We start from the raw sequence: 22,624 nt of genomic DNA, 5'->3' as shown, positions 1-22,624 counted from the left end.
AGATTGTCTGGAAGTACTTCTGAAAACAAGAGCTCTGTTTATGGGGAAAGGGAGCCCATTTTTCCTCCCCTATCCCCCACCTAAAGAAATTATAGCACAGTCCATCCCATTGCTAAACCAGAAACTACAAGACCATGGCAAGATTCAGCTCACAGATGACTGTCTCCAGGAAGCCTTCCTTATCTCCAGCTGAGTTAGGGCTATCACCAATCCTAAAAACCAAACCCGTTGCTGTCGAGTTATAGCACTTAAGAAAACAGAATCACATTGTAGCCTCATTACTTGTTGACTGTGGGTTCCTTGAGGCCAAGGACTATCTTTCCCTCCTCTGTTCTATATCACATAGTATAATACCTGACAAATATATAGGTATCCAGTGCATATTTGAATGCATAAATAATTGAATGAATATGGCGTGATATAATATAGGTAGTGAAAATTAGGATAAGTTCAAGATCCAGAGTACTTCTCAAATAGTAGCAGCCAGGAGAGAGTTCAGTGCTAGTCACAGTTATTAGAAACTCATTCATTGGGAGATAAGAGTTAAGGGGCAAGAAATTTAATCTCTAGAGAAAATGTTTGATGCAAAAATCATACAGAAAGGAAAAAAGCATGTGTTTCCTCTCAGAGGAACTTTTTTCTGTTGATGAGGAATGGATGCATTGGGGTATGGAGGAGAAAGCCAGGCAAGAGGGCGAAATACTCAAATAAATATACTCAGAAGTGGAGATTCGTAAGGTAGTTACAGAACAAATCCAGAGTAGTTTTTAAGGTGATACATTTTATAGATACTTTAAAACATAAGTTTATATCCATGAAAATTTTATGTAAATATTATAAAATTAATTTTTTTACAGTACCTTCACATGCAAAAGTTGGTTGTCAACTGCTATGAGCTGATTAAGATTCTCCAGCATTTCTAAGTCTCTTATGTCATCAATATTATTATTGCTGATATTCAATATAGAGAGGGATTTCTGTAAGAAAAATAACTAAATTAGCATATTAAAGTGTCTTTTTAAATATTTTTTTTTTAATAGAACTAAACTCATTGCAGTCAAGTTGATTTAGACCCATGGTGACCCTATGTGCATTGTTATCGTTGTTGTTAGGTGCCGTTGAGTTGGTCCAACTCATAGCGACCCTGTGTACAGCAGAGTGAAACACTGCCTGATCCTGTACCATCCTCACAAATTGTTGTTATGTTTGAGTCCATTGTTGCAGTGACTGTGTCAATCCATCTCACTGAGGGTCTCCCTTTTTTTCGCTGACCTTCTACCTTACCACACATGGTGTCCTTCTCCAGGGACTGGTCCTTCCTCATAACATGTCCAAAGTGCATGAGACAAAATCTCGCCATCCTCGCTTCCAAGGAGCACTCTGTACTTCTTCCAGGACAGACCTGTTCATTCTTCTAGCAGTCCATGGGATATTTAGTAGTCTTCAACAACACCATTATTCAAAGGCATCAGTTCTTCAATCTTCCTTATTCATTGTCTGCTTTCCCATGCACAGGAGGCAACTGAAAATGTCTTGGCTTGGATCATGTACACCTTAGTCTTCAAAGTGATATCTTTGCTTTTCAACCCTTTAAAGAGGTATTTTGCAGCATATTTGCCCAATGTAATATGTCGTTTAGTTTCTTGACTGCTGCTACCATTGGCATTGATTGCTAATCCAAGTAAAATGAAATCCTTGACAACTTCAATATTTTCTCTGTGTGTCATGATGTTGCTTACTGGTCCAGGTATTAGGATTTTTGTTTTCTTTATGTTGAGGTGTAATTCATACTGAAGGCTGTGGTCTTTGATCTTCATCAGTAAGTACTTCAAGTTCTCTTCATTTTCAGCAAGCAAGGTTGTATCATCCGCATATTGCAGGTTGTTAATGAGTCTTCCTCCAATCCTGATGCCAAGTTCTTCTTCATATAGTCGAGGTTCTCAGAGTGTTTGCTCAGCATACACATTTAATAAGTATGGTGAATGAATACAACCCTGATGTACACCTTTTCTGGTATTAAACCAGATGGTATCCCCTTGTTCTGTTTGAATGACTGCCTCTTTGTTTATGTACAAGCTCCGCATGTGCATAATTAAGTGTTCTACAATTCCCATTCTTTGCAATGTTATCTATAATTTGTTATGATCCACACAGTTCCTGACAAATTGATTCTGACTCATGGTATCCCCCTGTGTGTCAGAGTAGAAGTGTGCTCCATAGGGTTTTCAGTGGCTGATTTTTTGGAAGCAGATTGCCAGGCCTTTCTTCCAAGGTGCCTCTGGGCATACTTGGACTTCCAACCTTTTGGTTAGCAGCTGAGTGCTTTTAGTGCTTGCACCACCTACGGCATTTATTTCTACTGCCCCCAAATTGAAGCCAGCCTATCTGTTGTGCACTGAATTACTTAATATGGCCATTTTACCCATGCATGCTCTTGTACCTCCCATACAGTGATTGGGTGGGACTAAGCAGATAAGGTGCTTGTGGCCCACCAAGGGGATTGAACAGCATTACTCATAATGCAAATAAGGTGCATGGAACCCCTGTGCGGGTGAGAACCCTAACAAGGGGATTGGTTAGTTTTGCCATCCTGCTAGGCTTAAAAAGAGAGCCAATCCCAGAGTGAGGAGTGGACCTCACTACCATCAAGAAAGAAGAGCCAGGAGTGGAGCATATCTTTTGGACCCAGGGTCCCTGCTTTGAGACCCTCCTAGACCCAGGAGACAGAGAGAGAGAGCTGTAACACCAGAGATGGCACAAGATGAGGAGAAGCAGTGGCAGAGAAATGGTAGCAGCAGAACCAGAAGCCTGGCTCGAGACAGTGTGGTGGACTTTCTAGCCCATGGACTGAAGTGGTTACAGTGGGCATGCCAACCCATGGAGTGAGAGAGCTGAGGGCCTTCAGGCAGGAAGTTTGCTGGCAGAGTGGGGTGGCCTCTGGGTGCTTACCCCTGGAGCTGAGGAGGTTTCTAACACCTGCCTGAGTAGGGCAGAGGCCAGGCCTGAATAGGACCAAGGGTCCAGGGACAGAAGAGGAGGCCTGTCCTGGGGGTCCAAGAGGACCCTGTCCTCAGGGGCCTGAGAGGAGCCTGTCTTCAGGGGGATGAGAGGAGCCCTGCATTACTAAGAGTAGCTGAGAAGGCTGTCCTGCACTGAAGAAGGGAGACTTTGCCTACATGCTTCCGGATCCTGATCCCAAGTTGTAGTCTGTTGATCTTGATCCCAAGTTGTAACCTGTTACTTCCCTAATAAACCCCATAATCATATTGTCTGTGAGTTCTGTGTGGCCATTGCAATGAATTATCAAACCCAGCAAAAACGTAGAGTGCCATGAGAGGGATGGCTGGTGTCAGAACTGGTAAAAAGGTTGGAGGGTGGAGGTATGTTTGACCTCCACCTCATAGGAATCAGTGCTGGGCTGATGTTGATCTTGATTCTCTCTCCTGCCTCTTGTGAAGTTAGTCAAGGTCAAATGCTGCTGCACCATTTTTACAATATCCCAACAAATCCCCTATCTTGAGGATTAGCAAGTACCTCAGTGGTACCCTCTAACTTCTCAAGTCATTGTGGGACCTCTGTATGAGGTGACTGGTTGTCAGATGACACAGTTACTTATGTCACTCTTGAACCCAGTGCTCTCAGACCTACGTGGTTCTGATGAGGCAGAGTCCTTTGTAGCATAACCTACAATCCAATCAGAATCCAGGAAGAAAGTGTCTTATTATATTAATGGCTCTCTGTTATTGTGTGCCCTTGAGTCATAGCAACCCAATCTGACAGAGTAGAACTGCCCCATAGGGTTTTCTAGGCTGTGATCTTTATGGAAGCAGATCATCAGGCCTTTCTTCCCTCGGGGTGGCTGGTAGGTTTGAATTGCTCACCTTTAGGTTAGCAGCCAAGCGCTTAACCATTTTGCCATCAGGGCTCCTTTGATGGCTGTCTAGGTGGTTTAAAAGTCATCAGATAATTGGGCGCTCCTCTTTCCTTAGGCTTTTCCCTACAATTTTAAATTGATAACCATCAAGGCCCAAATTGTGAATGAATTAACATCTGTATTAGAACTTCATAGTTTATGTAACCTTTTCACATCCTTCATTTGATCCTTCAGTTATCCCGACTTTATAGATGCTGAGTCTCTGAAAAATTATGTGGGAAAAGTTAGCTTTATCCCTTAAATAAATTCTCATCTGGCCATATACACATGCAGAGTATTTATAATGTCCAAATACACTTCACCATTTTCCTTTTCCATTATAGCATGTTATCACTATATTCCTTGTCAAAATACTTAAATGGTCCTTACTGCCAGAGAATAGAGAGTCCTTGGATCAAACAGAAGTTTTTCTCCTAGTGGAAGCCTCTGACTCTCAACATGAAGCTCTCTTAGTTCTTCTAATCCTTCTAAACCTTCTATGACAGCAATGTAATTGCCACCCAGATACCTGCAAAACAAAGACGTAATTCTAAATAAACATTTTTGAGGACGTAAACATGATAAAAACGTAATGATAAAAGCCATTGTGCTATGCTAAATTTATACATGCAGAATGTTGTTTAACTGAATTCATGAGAAGTTCATCTAAATGACCAATTTATTCTTACACGCTATTTAATCTAAGAAACAAGTTTTAAATTTTTTTTTTAAGTAAGAGAATTGAAATGGTCCTTATTAAACTCCGTATTGCTGTTAGGTGCCGTTGAGTCGGTTCCCACTCGTAGCGACCCTGTGCACAACAGAACGAAACACTGCCCGGTCCTGCGGCATCCTTATAATCCTTGTTATCCTTGTTATGCTTGAGCTCATTGTTGCAGCCACTGTGTCTGTCCATCTCGTTAAGGGTCTTCCTCTTTTCCACTGACCCTGTACTTTACCAAGCATGATGTCCTTCTCCAGGGACTGATCCCTCCTGACAACACGTCCAAAGTATGTAAGACGCAGTCTCGCCATCCTTGCTTCTAAGGAGCATTCTGGTTGTACTTCGTCCAAGACAGATTTGTTCGTTCTTTTGGCAGTCCATGGTATATTCAATATTCTTCGCCAACACCACAATTCAAAGGCGTCAGTTCTTCTTATAGTCCTCCTTATTCATTGTCCAGTTTTCACATGCATATGATGTGATTGAAAACACCATGGCCTGAGTCAGGCGCACCTTAGTCTTCAGGGTGACATCTTTGCTTTTCAACACTTTAGAGAAGTCCTTTGCAGTGGATTTGCCCAATGCAATGCACCTTTTGATTTCTTGACTGCTGGTTCCATGGGTTTTGATTCTGAATCCAAGTAAAATGAAATCCTTGACAACTTCAGTCTTTTCTCCATTTATCACAATGTGGCTTATTGGTCCAGTTGTGAGGATTTTTTAAACTCTGTATCAAACCAGAAAACCAAACCCATTGCTTTTGAGTCAATTCCTACTCATAGTGACCCTGTTGGACAGAATAGAACTGCCCCATAGGGTTTCCAAGGAGTGCCTGGTGGACTCAACCTACTGACCTTTTGGTTAGCAGCTGAACTCTTAACCCCTGTGCCACCAAGGTTTCCATAAGTCTTTTTCAGTGATTCCCAAATGCTGGGATGCATAAGAATCACCTGGGTTGTAGGTTTAAAAATGCATATTTCCGAACTTAACCCACAGAGATTCCAACTTGCAGGTCAAGGTTGGAATGTAGTAATCTGCATTTTGAATAAGCTTTGCCAACCCTACTCTCATCTCCCCATTCTGAGGCCTTTGACCTACTTTTTTAAAGAAGCACTGATAGTTCTTCCAATTTGGGGAAATTGGATCCAGCAGTTTTCATTGTCTAGTAACAATCATTAAAAACAAAAACAAAAAACCCATTGCTGTCGAGTCAATTCTGACTCACGGTGACCCTATAGGACAGAGTAGAACTGCCCCATAGGATTTCCAAGGTTGTAATCTTTATGGAAGCAGACTGTCATATCTCTCCAGTGGGGTAGCTGGTGGGTTCGAACTGCTGATCTTTCACTGCAGCATCAGGGCTCCTCAATAGGGAGTAAATGCCTTTTAAAATAAAATCTACATCAACATTATTACCTCTACAACCCTGTCCTTTGAGACATTACCTCCTGAAAGGCACAGAACTCATCTAGGTTCCACAGGACTTTTTCACCAGGTGAGCCTAAGTGAGAATATTTTATGTGTCCTTGAAGGGTCACTCTGAGTTGGAATCAATTCCACAGCAACGGGTTCGTGGGTTTTTTTATGAGTAGAAATTAACTCAACAGCACCTAACAATTACAACAACAAGCCCTTAAGACAACTCACCTACCAGCAAAAGAAAGTTATCAGGCTTAATAAAACTATTGAGTACTAAGTGTGAAACAATTTATTTTGTACTGGTAATAGTTTTTAATAGTACAAGAGAATAAATAAAAACTGAGGACTGTCCCACAAAACCCATGTGAGAATCAGACTCTATTTTATACTCAGTTTATGTTTGGAACTTAATGCACATAATAGAAATGCTTGTGTGCATAAAATATAAGTACTGTAATGACGGCAAACATTTACATCACTTAAAAATAAAAGCACTTACAGTTTTTCCAGTTTCTTTAATGATCTGAGGTTCTCTAAACATGAAATACAGTTGTTTTGTAGGTACAGATGAGTCAGATTTGTGGCAAAATTCAAGTTAGTGATTTGACTAATCCGGTTATCATATAAATATAAAACGCTAAGATTTTTGCAAAGAGAGAGATCTTCCTAAAAGGAAAACAGAAACAAGTCACATTTAATTTCCCCCGAAAACGTTTGTTTTTAAGAAAGTTTTTCACTTGATCATTCTGCAGATATATAAAAGAACAGCATTTCTCTGTACTTAGCACAGTCAAAACAAAACTATAGAATGATAACAAAATAGCTCTAAGACTTTGTGTTATGTAATTATACTTAAAAAATGTATTTGTTAAAAATGATTTTCGCAGTGCAAACTATTCTCCTTAGAAGCAATCAGGGTCTTCTGGAAGTTGTAGCATTTAGCAAATTATTGCTCCAGTGTTATGAATCTAGGCTTAATCTTTCTGTAGAATTGGAAAAAACTGTCTTGGTTTATAATACTGAAAAATTGGAAGTCATCTAAATGTTCAAGAATAATGGATTGACAAAGAAACTATGATATTGCTATAGAAGGGAATACCACACTACCATTAAATATTTAGTTTCTTTAGTAATATCTTATGGACTCCATAATACATAATTACGTGGAAACAGTACACTATGACCCACTATTGTAAAATTATGTGCAAACATGCCTTGAAAAAAGACTGGAAGGACATCACTTAAATTTTAATAACGATTATCTCTGCATGGTAGGATTACAGGTTAATTTCTTTTTATTTGTTTTATACAAATGCACACCACTTACTTTTAAAGTAAGAAAATAAAGGCATTTTAAAAAGGCTGTCACTTCTAGTGTGGTGGTAGAGTAAGCCTAGAGTAGTAGGCAGGAGGTAGAGTGGAGTGCTGCTCAGAAATACTCAGCCTTCATTAAGCTAACATGATCTTTTAAAATACAGTCACAGCTTGGGAAATTTAAGTTTACAAGTTTTTCGTTCTTTGATGTGAATTACTTTAGCCAGTTTGCTTTCTTCCTAGCAAACGTCATCCACACTGAAGGAGGACTGATTAACTGAGGCATTAAATGGGGCTCTTGGCATAAAGAAGTCTATTTGGTATGATGAGGTGGAGAGCTCTGAATAACAAGACAGACACTAGAGTTTGGGCATCTGGATTCACAGGGAGAAGGATCACCAGGAAATTGAGGAGGTACATAGAATGGCAGTTGGGTAGGCTGTCTGCAAAAACCAAACATTCTGTAATGGTCAATTTTACCTGGTGCTTTGGTGTTACATTCATTCATTGAATAAGTATCTATTCAGCTCTTAACATGAGTCAGGCACTGTATTGGATGGGGGATTTAGAGTGACATGAATGAAACAGGCATGATACCTGCTCTCAAGCAGCCTACAGTCATCCCTGTTTCCAAGAAAATTTCTCTCATTGATAGACTTTAAATTTTAACGTAGTCACTGGATACAAGTACGAAGGGTTATTGCAGCCTTTAAAATTTTCCAAATTAAAGCCAAGGATTAGTTTAGCACTGAGAAAACATAGTTTCGGAGTATATCCAAATAATCGGATATAGCTAATCCATATAATATGTATGTATATAACCAGTTAAATTATGTGTGAAAAAGCTATCACTGTTAAACTTTGAAATATAGTACTCACATAGATTAATTCTTAACATTTTGATATGTAAAAAATACATTCATATTCCAAGGTTTTGGAATAATACAAAAGTAATTATCTTTGAAATTATTTTACAAAGTATAATTTCAAATTTAGTATTTTAGGGGAACAGTAATGTATATTTTTAACATAGATATTTAAAAATTTCAATGGTATATTTTCTAGACTAAATTTTAATAATAGTTTAATATCACAAAAAGGAAATTAAAATGAAAATACAAATCCAAACTTACTAGTTAAAATGTAGCTATAAGTAAAATCAAAATGTAGTTAATAAGGTATGCCTTCACATCAATTTCTAAATTTTACATTGCTAATTATATGAAAATGGGAGATATTTAGAATTCTTACAATTGCATCTATATTTTTATCTGAAAAATTTATATGAGTTATTTTCTTCAGGTACTGTGAAATAGTTTCTTCTTTTCGGGGCTTAAAATTGCTGGTTTTGGCAATTAGATCCACGGTCAGTCGAACCATGATTCTCCTATAAATCAAAACCTCAGCAATGGATCTGTTCTGACACCATGTCAAGAAGCGGGTTTAGGTATGGTTTATCCCCAACTTTCTAGAAATTAAAGAAAAAAAGGAGTATTATGATATCACATAGTAATTTAGGAAAAATTATTTTGACTTTTAAATTTTCTTATATAAAACTACTTATAACTAGTTTACAGACTTTTTAGGAACATTTAAATATTGTCATGGATTGAACTGTGTCCCCCAGAAATATGTATCAATTTGGTTAGGCCATGATTCCCAGTATTGTGTGGTCATCCTCCATTTTGTGATTGATGTAATTGTGCTATGTGTTGTAAATCCTAATCTCTGCATGTGTTCCATGAGGCATTATTAGATTGTGTTAAAGAGGATTAGGGTGGGATGTAACACCCTTAGGACACATTCCTGATCTGAAGTAAAAGAAGTTTCCCTGGGGTGTGGTCTGCATCACCTTTCAAGAGATAAAAGGAAAGGGAAGTGAGCAGAGAGTGGGGGACCTCATGCCACCAAGAAAGCCATGCTGAGAGCAGAATATCCTTTAGACCCAAAGTTCCTGTGCAGAGAAGCTCCTAGACCAGGGGAAGATTGATGACAAGGACCTTCCTCCAGAACCAACAGAGGAAGCCCTCCGCTAAAGCTTCTGCCCTGAATTTGGACTTGTAGCCTACTAGACTGTGAGAGAATAAACTTCTGTTTGTTAAAGCCATCCACTTGTGGTATTTCTGTTATGGCAGCACTAGATGACTAAGGTTTTTTCTAAGTCTATAGACTTAACATCCTTTATAAAAAGATTTAAAAACACCAAAATTAATTAATTTACACAACTTATTCCCTTTATTTTTTACAATTCTTTTTTTTTAATTGTGGTGAAAACCCATTCACTTACTTTTTAAATGTTTTCCTCTCCCTGGGTAGTATTGAGCTGTTATTGTAGGACATCTTTTAAAAGAATTATCCTTCTGTAAGTCGAAAAATTCCTCAAGGAATATTGTTCACTGTTCTCACTGCATAGGTAAAGAAACGAAGGCCCAGAGATTTGTCTCAAACCATTCAGCTAGTGGCACTTGAGAATAGAACCAGGCTTCCTGGCTCCTCTTTCCATAATATCCATGGTGACCATATTTCCTAAACCCCAGAGTCAGAACACAGTGTGAAGACCCTGAGTATATATATAGGGCAGTGGTATAAACTATTTGAAAATGGAGGTGGCCTAGAAATTTTGTGATATATAGTTACCACAATTATTAATCCACAAAGAGGCAACATTACATAGTATTTCTCAGTCCAGACTGCCTCAGTTCAAATTTTGGTTCTACCAATACTTATGAGGCAATTGTAGGCATGTTACCTCAGTTTCTTATAAAATAAGGATAATATTGGTACCTACTTTCCAAGGGATATTGTGAGGATTATACAAGATAATTATGTCTAGAGCATTCTGCACTGGTACATAGCCAAAGTATGACCTTGAGTATATCCTACCTAAATTTAGAGACCATCTCTAGATATGAAGAACTGAACGTTAATGAACGAAGATCAGACAAGTTGTGGAATGACATCAAAGACCTCATTCATAAGAAAGCAAGAAGTCATTATAAAGATAGGAAAGAAAAGACCAAAATGGATGTCAGAAGAGACTCTGAAGCTTGCTCTTGAATGTCAAGTAGCTAAAGCTAATGGAAGAAATGAAATAAAAAAGCTGAACAGAAGATTTCACAGGGTGACTCAAGAAGAAAAAGTAAAGTATTATAATGATATGTGCAGAGACCTGGAGTTAGGAAACCAAAAGGGAAGAACATGCTCAGCACTTCTAAAGCTGAAAGAACTGAAGAAAAATTCAAGTCTCCAGCTGCAATATTGAAGGATTCCATGGGCAAAATATTGAATGATGCAGGAGGCATCCAAAGAAGATGGAAGAAATACAAAGAGTAACGGTACCAAAGAGAATTGGTCAATGTTCAAACATTTCAGGAGGTAGCATATGATCAAGAACCAATGGTACTGAAGAAAGAAGTCCAAGCTGCACTGAAGACTTCAGTGAAAAACAAGGCTCCAGGAATTGATGGAACACCAACTGAGGTGTTTCAACAAATGGATGCAGCGCTGGAAGTGCTCACTTGTCTATGCCAAGAAATTTGAAAGACAGTTATCTGACCAGCCAGCTGTAAGAGATCCATATTTATGCCTATTCCAAAGAAAGGCAATCCAACAGAAATTATTGAACAATATCATTAATATCATACACAAGTAAAATTTTGCTGAAGATCATTTCAAAAGCGGTTGCAGCAGTACATTGACAGGGAACTGGCAGTAATTCAAGCCAGATTCAGAAGAAGATGTGGAATGAGGGGTATATCATTGCTGATGTCAGATGGATACTGGCTGAATGCAGGGAATACCAGAAAGATGTTTACCTGTGTTTTACTGATTATGCAAAGGCAATCAGCTATGTGGATCATAACAAATTATGGATAACATTGCAAAGAATGTGAATTCCAGAACACTTAATTGTGCTCATGAGGAACCTTTACATAGATCAAGAGGCAGTTGTTCGGAGAGAACAAGGAGATACTGTGTAGTTTAAAATCAGGAAAGGTATGAGTCAAGGTTGTGTCCTTTCATCATACTTATTCTATCTGTTGCTGAGCAAATAATCCGAGAACCTGGACTATATGAAGAAGAATGGGGTATCAGGATTGGAGGAAGACTCATTAACAACTTGCATTATGCAGATGACACAGCCTTGCTTGTTCAAAGTGAAGAGGACTTGAAGCACTTACTGATGAAGATCAAAGATAACAGCCTGCAGTATGGATTACACCTCAACATAAAGAAAACAAAAATCCTCAGAACTGGACCAGTAAGCAACATCATGGTAAACAGAGAAAATATTGACGTTGTAAAGGATTTCATTTTACTTGGATCCACAATCAATGCCCATGAAAGCAGCAGTCAAGAAATCAAATGCATTGCATTGGGCAAATCTGCTGCAAAAGACTTCTTTAAGTGTTAAAAAGCAAAGCTGTCACTTTAAGGACTAAGGTGTGCCTGATCCAAGCCATGGTATTTTCAGTCACCTCATAATGCATGTGAGAGCTGGACAATGAGTAAGGAAGACAGAAGAAGAGTTGACACCTTTGAATTATGGTGTCGGTGAAAAATATTGAATATACCACAGACTGTCAGAAGAATGAACAAATTTGTCTTGGAAGAAGTACAGCCAGAAGGCTCCTTAGAAGCAAGGATGAGGAGACTTTTTCTCTTGTATTTTGGACATGTTATCAGGAGGGACCAGTCCCTGGAGAAAGACATCATGCTTCGTAAAGTGAGCAAAAGAGAGGAAGATCCTTGAGGAGATGGATTGACACAGTGGCTGCAATAGTGGGTTCCAGCATAGCAGCAATTGTGGGGGTGACGCAAGACCAGGCAGTGCTTCATTCTGTTGTACATAGGGTTGCTATGAGTTGGAACTGACTTGAAGGCACCTAACAATAATGACAACAACATTCCTGACTCTCCTTCTTCCTCTGTTGTTCCTGGTAAAGAGAGACAAATTGTGCCTTGGATGGCTTGCAAGCTTGCAAGATTTTAAGACCCCAGACACTATGAAAAGAACTAGAAGGTAGAACAGAAGCATTATACACGTTATTAGGGCAATTAATTGGGATGTCTCATGAAACCATGACCCTAAACCTCCAAACCAAGGAACCTAATCCCATGAGGTGTTTTGTTGTAAACAGTCTCAGCAGCTACTGTTTTTTTTTTGTCATTGTTGTAAATATATCTATCACACAACTGATGCCAATTCAACTTATTGACAGCAATTATATCAATTGGCTGTGTAACCCTACCCTTAATCAGTGTGATTTTTCCATCACTGTTAACCCTCCCTTTCCTCCTACCTTCTGCCCTTTTAAAAAAAAAAAAAATTTTTTTTTTCTGCCCTTGGTAACCGTTAATAAACTTTAATCTCTGTACATGTACCTTTTCTTATCTTTTTATATAAGTGAGATCATACAATATTTGTCCTTTTGTGACTGACTTGTTTTACTCAGCATAATGTCTTCAAACTCCATCCATACCATAGCATGTATCAAGACTTCGTTTCTTCTACTGGCTGAGTACTATTCCATTGTATATATGTACCACATTTTGTTTATCTATTCATCTGTTAATGGACATTTAGGTTGTTTCTACTTTTTGGCTATTGTGAATAGTGCTGCAGTGAACATTGGTGTACAAGTCTGTTTGAGTCTCCGCTTTCTAGTCTTTTGGGTATATACCTAGGAGTGGAATTGTGAGGTCATATGGTAATTCTATTTTTAGTTTTTTGAGGACCCACCACCAGAAGCCTTATTTTTTAAACGTAGTCAGATGTATCAATTTTTCTGTTCATGTTTTGTTCTTTTTGTGGCTATCTTAGTAACTCCTTGCCTACTCTAATTTCAATAGAAAGACAAATTTTCTTCTAAAAGTGTTAAAATTTTGTTTTGCACATTTTGGTCTTTAATCTGTTTAGAATTGATTAATATGTAATTAGTGAGATAGGATTGTTTACGGAGAGCCAATTAGCTCAGCACCATATGCATGGTTCTTTTCCATTTATTTATGAACCCATTCCTAGGTCTACACACTGTCTTAATTACTATAGCTTAATAATGTGTTTCCACCTTGGTTATTCTTGGTCCTTAACTATTTTATATAAATTTTAAAATCAATTTATGTTCCATGGAAAATCTTGTTAGAATTTTGTTAGAAATTCCATTGATTTGATAAAGAATTTGTGAAACACTGACATCTCTCTAACATTGAGCCTTCTCTTCCATGAACATGGTACATCTCTTCACTATGGGAGTGCTTCCTTTATATATATATATATATATATATGTGTGTGTGTGTGTGTGTATATAACATAATTATAACCTTATGTATATTTTATATATATAAAGTATTATTGTGGTAAAATATATAACACAAAATTTGCTATTTTTAAGTGTACAATTTAGTGACATTAATTACATTCATCATGTTGTACAACCGTCACCACTGTCTATTTCCAAAAGTTTTTCATCATCCCAGACAGGAACTCAATATCCCTTCAGCAATAACTCTCTGTTCTTCCTTGCTCTGCCCCCTGGTAGCCACTAATAAGCTTTGATCTCTATGCATTTGCCTATTCTAATATTTTATATGTATGAGATCATATTTGTCCTTTTGTGTCTGGCTTATCTCACTTAGCAGAATGTTTTCAAAGTAATTACCGATAAAGAAGGATTACTTCTGCCATTTTACTATTTGTTTTCTGTGTGCCCTATACCTTTTTTGTCCCGCATTTCCTCCAATACTGCCTACCTTTGTGTTCAGTTGATTTTTTGTTTTTTTGTAGTGAACCATCGTGATTCCCTTGTTTCCTTCTGTGTATATTTTTAAGATGCATGTGTGTGTCTGTGTCTGTGTCTGTGTGTGGTTATCATGGTAATCATGTAATTACCAAACCAAGATGAGCACCTTGCTTCAGTCCTTCAGGTAGCCCCTAGACTGGTTAGAACAGACACATAAAATAATTTACAATAATTTGCAAATAAAGTCTGCTCTGCTCCCTCTAGATCCATGCCCCCTCTCTGCAAGTGCAGGCTGCCTTTAATGTGGCTGTGCCAAGGTGGGGAGAGAGTGGGTGCAGGTGAGTAGCAAACCAAAGCTTTCCTACCAATTATATGTTGCCTTTTTCTTGACTCTGTTCACTTAGTTGCTGTAACCCTTTGACTGTTTTCCAGAGTTCTGACAAAGTTGGTTCTGTAAGTTTCTACCTTTGTTTTTTTTTTTGGTGTTTTTGTGGGAGGACAAGAGCTTGCAGCTGCTTACGCCACCATCTTGCTCCAAACTTCTCTCAATAGCTCTATAATTTTCTTCATTAAGGCCATGAATAAGTTTTTTTTTCATAGTTATTCTTGAGGATCAGATACTTTTGTTGATATTGCAAATATATCCTTTTAGAAATTAATTTTTCTGTTTGTAGCTAATATATAGAAATGTATTTAAAAATATTGATCTTATATCCAGTAACTTGCTAATGACTTATTAATTCTAATAACTTGCAGTTTCTTGGATTTTCTGTGTAGACAATCATAGCATATAGAAATGACACTTAATTACTTTCCAATTCTTATACACCTTTTTTTTTTCTTCTTTTAATTGTATTACTGCACTAGCTAGGACCTTAGTACAAAGTTGAAGAAGTAATGAGAGCTATACACTTGTCTTATTGCTGGTTTCAAAGGGAATGCTTGCAACATTTCACTACTGGATCTCTGCAGTGAATTTTTTTTTTTTTAATTAGATAGTCATTCTCAGGCTAAGAAAGTTCTTTTCTAGTCCTAGTTTGTAAAATATATATATTTTTTGTAATAAATGGGTGTTTACTGTTATGATGTGCTTTTTTGTGCATTAGAACATGTGGTAAAACACATTAATAGATTTTTGAGTGCTAAAATTTTTACATTCCAGGGATAAACCAAGTGTAATCAGGATCTCATTGCTGTGAAGTCAATTCCGACTCATGACAACACCATGTGTTACAAAGTAGAACTGCTCCATAGGGTGTTCTTGGCTATAATCTTTATGGAAGCAGATCACCAGGCCTTTCTTCCATAGCACTGCTGGGTCAGTTCAAACTACTAACCTTTAAGTTAGTAGCTGAGAGCAAACCACTTGTGCCACCCAAGGACCTTTTAGTCAGGATAGCATATATATAAATGAATTAAGTTTCTAATATATACATATATAATTGTACTTTAGATGATTTACAGAACTAACTTCTCATTAAACAGTACACATATTGTTTATGACATTGGTTAACAACCCATGACATGTCAACACTCTCCCTTCTTGACCTTGGGTTTCCTAATGCCCAGTTTTCCTGTCCTCTTCTGCCTTCTAATTCTTGCCCCTGGACTGGTGTGCCCATTTAGTCTCATTTTGTTTTATGGGCCTGTCTAATCTTTGGCTGGAGGGTGAACCTCAGGAGTGACTTCAGTACTGAGCTAAGAGGGTGTCAGGGGGCCATACTCTTGGGATTTCTCCAGTCTGTCAGGCCAGTAAGTCTGGTCTTTTTTTGTGAGTTAGAATTTTGTTCCACATTTTTCTCTAGGTCTCTCTGGGACCCTCTATTGTGATCCCTGTCAGAGCAGTCAGTGGAGGTAGCTGGGCACCATCTGGTTGTACTGGACTCAGTCTGATGGAGGCAGTGGTAATTTTGATCCATTAGTCCCTTGAACTAAGCTTTTCCTTTGTCTTTCCTTCCTCCTGAAGGGATGAGACCAATGGAATATCTTAGATGGCCGCTCACAGGCTTTTAAGACCCCAGAAGTTTCTAATATTTTATTTAGGATTTTTGTACCTAGTTTAGGAGAGAGATTGACCACTGATTTTCTTTCTTATACCATCTGGGCTTGGTTTGGTATCCAGGTTATATTCACCTCATAAAATCAGCTGGGGAATTTTCTGCTTTTTCTGCCTTGAATGTATGGTTGAACTCTCCTGCAGAACCACCTAGACCTGATATGTTCTTTTTTCAGAAGGAAGTAGTTTCAGGAGATAAATGTTAAACTACTGTTTTGGTTTATTTAATAACTATAGGTCCATGCAGATTTTCTATTTCATCTAGAATCAGGGGAAATTTATTTTTGGGAAGCTATTTTTTTTTTCAATAGGAAATTAACTTTTCTAAGTTTTGTTGGCATAGAGTTCTTCTATTATATAACATTCTTATTTTTCCAGTTTCTCTGCTGCTCTTCCCCTTTTCATTTCTAATATAGCTTATGTTGTATTTCTTTTATTTTCTTGATTAACTTGTCAGTTTTATATTGAATAAGCTTGTCTGTTTTATTAGTACATTCAAAGAGAACCAGTTTCAGCCTTGTTGGTCGTCTTATTTTATATTTGATTCGATTTCACTAATTTCTGTTTTTTTCTTTTTAAAATTTCATTCCTCCTAACTTTTAGTTTGTTCTTTTTCTAAAGTCTAAATGTAGATGTTTGCCTCGTTACTTTCTAGTCTTTCTCCTTTTCTAATACAAATATTTGAGGTTATAATCCTCTAAGTACTACTTTAGCTGATTCTGCAAGATGTGATATTTTCACTATAGATCAGTTATTATTTTCTAATATCCATTTGTGACGTTTTTGGCCCATATTTTAAAATTTTAGTACTTTTCCTGGAAATTCCAAATATTTTTATTATGCTGATAGGTGAAAACGCATATATACTTACTCTCATGGAACATCTCCACCAGTTGGCACCATGAAATTCACGTTTTGCATCCTAGTGAGGTAAATAGCATCTGGGGTCTTAAAAGCTTGCAAGCATCCATCTAAGATACAAATATTGGTCTCTACTCATTTTTTTTTTTCTTTTACTCATTAGGAGCAAGAGAGAAAGAAGAAAACCAAGTCTCAGAGAAGAAACTAGTCTACAGGGCTAATGGCCTACATGAGCCACAGTCTCATCTGCCTTCAGAAGAACTAGATGGTGCCCGGCTACCACTACTGACCCTTCTGATCAGGGCCACAATAGATGGGCAAGGATAGAACAGGAGAAAAATGTGGAACTGAAATAAAATTCTGAAAAAGTCCAGACTTACTGGACCAGTTGAGACTGGAGGACTCCCTGAGACTATTGCCCTGAGGTACTCTTTAAACTTTGAACTGAAATTATTCCAAGGTCACCTTTTAGCAAAATAACATATTGGCACACAAAATAAAGGATATTACCTGTGAGTATGGGGCTCCATTAAAAAACCAACTATATGAGACCAAAAGGTCAACAGTTATTCCAAAGCAAAGATGAGAAGACAAGGGGGGGCAGGGAAACTAAAACAAACAAACAAACAAAAAACCCATTGCTGTCAAGTTGATTCCGACTGATAGAGACCCTATAGGACAGAGTAGAACTGCCCCATAGAATTTCCAAGGAGCACCTGGTGGATTCAAACTGCCAACCCTTTGCAGTTAACCACTGCACCACCGGAGTTTCCAGTACTGGAAACAGAACAGCCAGAACACAGCTAAAGAGAATGTTGACAGACTGTGAAGACTGTAAGTACTGTCACTGAGCAACTTGTGTAGAAACTGTCAAATGGGAACCTGATTTGGTGTGTAAACTTTCACTAAAAGCACAACGAAATATTTAAAAAAAAAAAGTTATACAGTGATTTCCAAAGTGCTGTTTTGTTGAGGCATAATTTGACACTAATCATAAACTATACTGTATCAATATTTCTTAAACTGGGGTCTTCAGAACTAATCAAGGTGGTCCTCAAGTTCCCTCAGAAACGTTAAAAATTTTGTATTTTTAGAGTCTGAAGCATATTTTACTTTATTAGTACAAGTCAGTGAGCTTGTGCTGGATTTGGTTAATGTGTTTACCATGCCTGCACTTGCCTGGCTTTCTGGCTGCAGTGGCCTTAGCAATGGATTGGCTGTTCAGTCATTGGTGGAACCAGGTGGCTGCTGCCTCCCCTGATGCTACAGACTAAGGTTTCTGGGGCATTTGAGCTCCCCACACATGCAGCTCACCTCTCTCCTCCCTCCCCATGGCCTCACTCTTGCAGCTCAGGCAGAAGACTTTGCTGCACAGGTGTCCATGCATGAGCAACCCTGTACTATGAGGGAAGTGATGCCCTAAGGAGGTAACTGACCAAAGGAAAACAGGGACCACAAATGATTTATTCTCCCTTCTTTACCTCACTGACTTTTTGGAGACAGTAATTTCAAAAGGCTTCTCTAAAATATGCTGTGGCCTTCCGGGTTACATACTGTCTTAGGCTGGGTTCTCTAGAGAAGCAAAGCCAGTGAATCGTATATGCATATAAATATATGTTTGTCTGTGTGTCTGTGTGTATGTGTGTGTGTGTATATATATATATATATATGTATGTATGTATGTATAACCAAAACCCATTGCCATCAAATTGATTCTGACTCATAGCTACTATAGGATAGAGTATAATAGCCCCATAGGGTTTCCAAGGAGTAGCTGGTGGATTTGAACTGCCGACCTTTTAGTTAGCACCGAAACCCTTAATCACTGTGCCACCAGAGCTCCATAAACCAACCAAAAACCCACTGCTGTCGAGTTGATTCTGACTCATGACAACCCTATAGGACAGAGTAGAACTGCTCCATCGGGTTTCCAAGGAGCCAACCTTTTGGTTAGCAGCTGAGCTCTTAAACACTGAGCCACCAGGGCTCCATATGTATCTATCTATAGATAGATAGATAGATATGTGTATATATATAGATACATGTATATGTCTGTATATATACATACATATGTGTGTGTGTATATATATATGCAAAAATAGATTTATATCAATGAAATGGCTCACATGGTTGTAGAGGCTGGAAAGTGGGTCAGGCATCAGGCTAGGGGCTTCTCCTGACTCACGTAACTGCAGGGGCTGACGAATCCAAGATTGGCAGCCTCGATGGCAGGCTGCTGGCTCAAATTCCAATAACCAGAGTTCAGATGATGACAAGCCGGATGTGGGATCCAGAACAGAGCAAAAGCCAGAGAGTTTTGCCAGGAATTCCAACATATGTTGGATGTAGGCCCTATCCCCAAGGAAACCCCCTTTCAACTGACTGGCTGCTCACAGCAGATCTCATCATGGAGGAAATTAGATTATATCACATCTCATCATAGAAGTGATTACATTATTACATAATTACCAAACTACATCATAACTGCCAAACCACTGAGAATCATGGCCCAGCCAAGATGACATACAACCTTAACCATCATACATACTCTATTTCTCTCCCTCCACCCTATCTCATTCCCTTTTCCCTCTCCTGCTTCCTTTTGGGATCGCAACCCAAAAAGTGTTAACATGTGCGTTTTTACTTCAGGCTCTGTTTTCTAACCTGGGATAAAACATAAATTTTGGATCATCCGAATACTCATGAATGATCACACTATAAATGAATCCTGTCTCTAGCTTTCAGTGTACAGATTTGTGTTTGTAGGAAAAAAAATTGAAGTATCTCAGATAATGAGAAAGGGAAAGAGGCAGACTTAACATGTAAATGATATATTTATTAAATCAAGGGACCTCATCTGCAAGCTATAGGAAAGTTTTTCAGGCGCTTGAGTATAGAGCGGGAGAGAATTTAATCAACCCACTACACACAGCAATAGGGAATTGCTAAATAAAAGAACCTGCATTAAGCAGTCTAATCCATGAAAGGATTTTGTTTCATCAAAACACCAGTCATCTTGTTATAATAATATTAATTTAAACTTTTTTGGTGTTGTAGTTTTAGAGAAACTATAAACTCCAGGAGTTTAAACCGAACCTAATTTAGATATGGTTACGTTTTAAAATCTTGTAATGTCAACACTTGGGAGGGGAGGTCCTTGATTTTCTTTTCAAAGAGTTTCGTTCTTTCTTAAAGTTTGAGAAACTGCTTTTCCGTCATTTTTTCCCACTAGATCTCTCTCTCATCTCCGGGCTCCGCTTGCCAGAACATCGCTATCTCCCTAGATCGGTCAGTGGGAATAGTTTATAGAGCTGCTTTTACACGCACGCTGGAGTCCATTTTAACGGACCCCTTGGCTTTTATCTTTTGGAGATCCCTCAGGCTAGCTGTGGTGATTAAAGTTTCCCGAATTAATTTTCTACCTTCATTTCCCCTTAGAGAGCTTCCAGGCGCTCTAAACGCCTCCTCTCTTAAATCCCGGCTCCCGCCAGGCTTTCCTCCTTTCTAACTCAGCTCCGCGTCCTCCGACCCAGCTCACCACTCCTTCGGCTCAGCGGTCTCCCCTACACCATGTCTCCCTTCTCTAGAGCTGTTTCCCAACCTTGCCTGATCTTAGCCATTTGTTAAAAATGCACATTTCCAGACTGTCCTCCTGGAAATTCTTTTTTTATGTCTAGAGGTAAGGTCCAGGCATCTGCATTTTAACAACTGACTCAGGAAAAGTCTTACTACCAGGCAAGTTTGAGAATCATGGCTCTAGGGTGTCCTCGGCCTCCACGCTTCTTCCCTGAGGGCGCCTCACCACTCACAGGACTAGTCGGGTCAGTAGCTCAGGTCTGGGAAGTTTCGCCAGTGCCTAGATCCTCGGCGGCTAGGGTGCGGTTGCCAGGCAACCAGACGCTGCCTCCAGGGCTCACGAGAAATCTCGCGATGTTTCGGGAAGCATTACCCCGCCCCCCGCCCCTCCCCCCACCTACCCCTCCCCCTGCGCTTTCGCAGCCAGCGAGGCACTTTTGTGACGCGGCGGCCAGGGGCTCGTAGGGTGCACGTAGGCAGGCTCCGAGTGGAGGCCGTTAGCTTGAAGACGCCTTAAGGCGTTGGTCGCTTTGCGTGGACCAAGCTGTGGCCAGAACAATATTTAACAGGCCACTGTTTTCTCCTACTGCATTAACCTGTCAAAGTTTTGGCCTTTTTCAGTGCTCAACAACCACCTTTTCCCAAAAGCACACCAGGAAAGGAATAGCCGGAATCAAAGTACAGCCCGTACTACGCCCTTTCCTCGGATAAAATCCAAACTCCTTGGGGTGACATTCAAAGCTTTTCATCATGACCAACCTCACTGCTTGCCACTTGCCCTCTACACGTCTGTGTTTCAGTCTCCTGGCACTTTGCTCAGTATGCCACGTTTGTTTTTAAATTTTCCCTCCCCTCAAGATAGCAATAGCACACACTTTTTACAATTCTTATTTTCCGTTTTAATATTCCATATCCCAGCTCAGAGCATCCTTTCTGAAGCCTTCCACTGGCCCCCAGTTTGTTAAGTAATGCTGCTTCCTGCCCCCAACCAACTGCTTCTAGTAAGTTATTTAGCATAGCGCCTAACACACTGCTACACACTTGTGTACCACAAATATCTGTCATACAATGGTAAATTCTTTGAGAACAAGGATTACGTCTTTTACTTCTCAGGTCCTTACCAAAGTGCTTTTGTGACATAAATATAATTTATTAATGAAGGAGTGCAGAAGAATAGTACAAGGAACTGACATAGTGGAAACACTCGGGCTCATTAGAGGCAAGAGTGGAGTGAGCAGTCTGGACAAAGGGACAATAAAAGCTGGAGAACAGTGAGCTGTGATCCTGTGGGGAAATGTCATTGCCTTTTCTTGAGCAAACAAGGGTCAGAGAAGATTGTTAAAGTTACAAGACAGCTTAGAGCCCACGTACACAGCCTAACTTCCCATTTTGCAAATAAGGAAATTCCCAGGCCGGGAGAGGAAAACGACATGCTCGAGGTCACACCCTGGTGGCAGAGAGGGAACTTATCCTAGGCTCAGTTTTCCTTTCCATAATATCTCCCTGAATTTGATGACGAGAGTAGTCTAGAAAGGTAGGTGGGGAAATGGGAGAAAGATTAACCCTAACCCTATTCAGGAGATTGTTGCTAAAGTCCAGTCGTGAGACAATCTTTGCCTGGATTGGGTGAAGGCAAAGAATGTGGAAAGAAATAAAATGGAAATGAGATATCTTGCATGATAAGTTAAGAGAAACATTGAATAAAGGGCATGAGAGTTCAAAGATATTTCCCAGGTGTTAGGATAAAGGACCACCACCTGTCTGCCAGGTTGTTGTACTGTGGTGGCTTGCATGTTGCTGTGATGCTGGAAGCTATGCTACTGGTACCCATGGTGGCTAGGTTTCAGCTGAAATTCCAGACTAAGATAGACTAGGAAGAAGGACCTGGTGGTCTACTTCTGAAAAATTGGCCAGTGAAAACCTTATGAATAGCAGCAGAACATTGTCTGATACAGTGCTGGAAGATGAGCCACTCAGGTTGGAAGGCACTCAAAATATGACTGGAGAAGAGCCGCCTC

The 22,624-nt window shown here is 39.1% G+C and overlaps 1 protein-coding gene across 8 annotated transcripts in view; it reads right to left on the bottom strand.

The window, feature by feature from the left end:
* PPP1R42 (protein phosphatase 1 regulatory subunit 42) overlaps nt 1–20,899 on the bottom strand; it is a 77,366-nt gene extending 56,467 nt beyond the window's left edge. For 5 of the 8 annotated variants that reach the window (XR_007513252.1, XR_007513253.1, XR_007513254.1 and 2 more), the window contains exons 1-7: nt 20,453–20,889; nt 19,157–19,266; nt 9,658–9,775; nt 8,622–8,838; nt 6,556–6,722; nt 4,304–4,442; nt 861–977 (exon numbers count right to left, since the gene is read on the bottom strand). Coding sequence is in view for 5 of the 8 variants with exons in the window: in XM_049853765.1 (XP_049709722.1) it covers nt 861–977; nt 4,304–4,442; nt 6,556–6,722; nt 8,622–8,750 (552 nt within the window). In the remaining 3 variants the exon portion in view is untranslated. Of the gene's footprint in view, nt 1–860; nt 978–4,303; nt 4,443–6,555; nt 6,723–8,621; nt 8,839–9,657; nt 9,776–19,156; nt 19,267–20,452 lie in introns of all 8 variants that reach the window. The other 3 variants (XM_049853761.1, XM_049853762.1, XM_049853763.1) reach the window with 3 other exon arrangements.
* Nucleotides 20,900–22,624: the final 1,725 nt, after the last annotated feature.

The sequence above is a fragment of the Elephas maximus genome, chromosome 15 (genome assembly GCF_024166365.1).
Source record: "Elephas maximus indicus isolate mEleMax1 chromosome 15, mEleMax1 primary haplotype, whole genome shotgun sequence".
Lineage (NCBI taxonomy): Eukaryota > Metazoa > Chordata > Mammalia > Proboscidea > Elephantidae > Elephas > Elephas maximus.
Note: the sequence above shows the minus strand (reverse complement) of the source record. Positions and strands in the feature narration are given on the sequence as shown.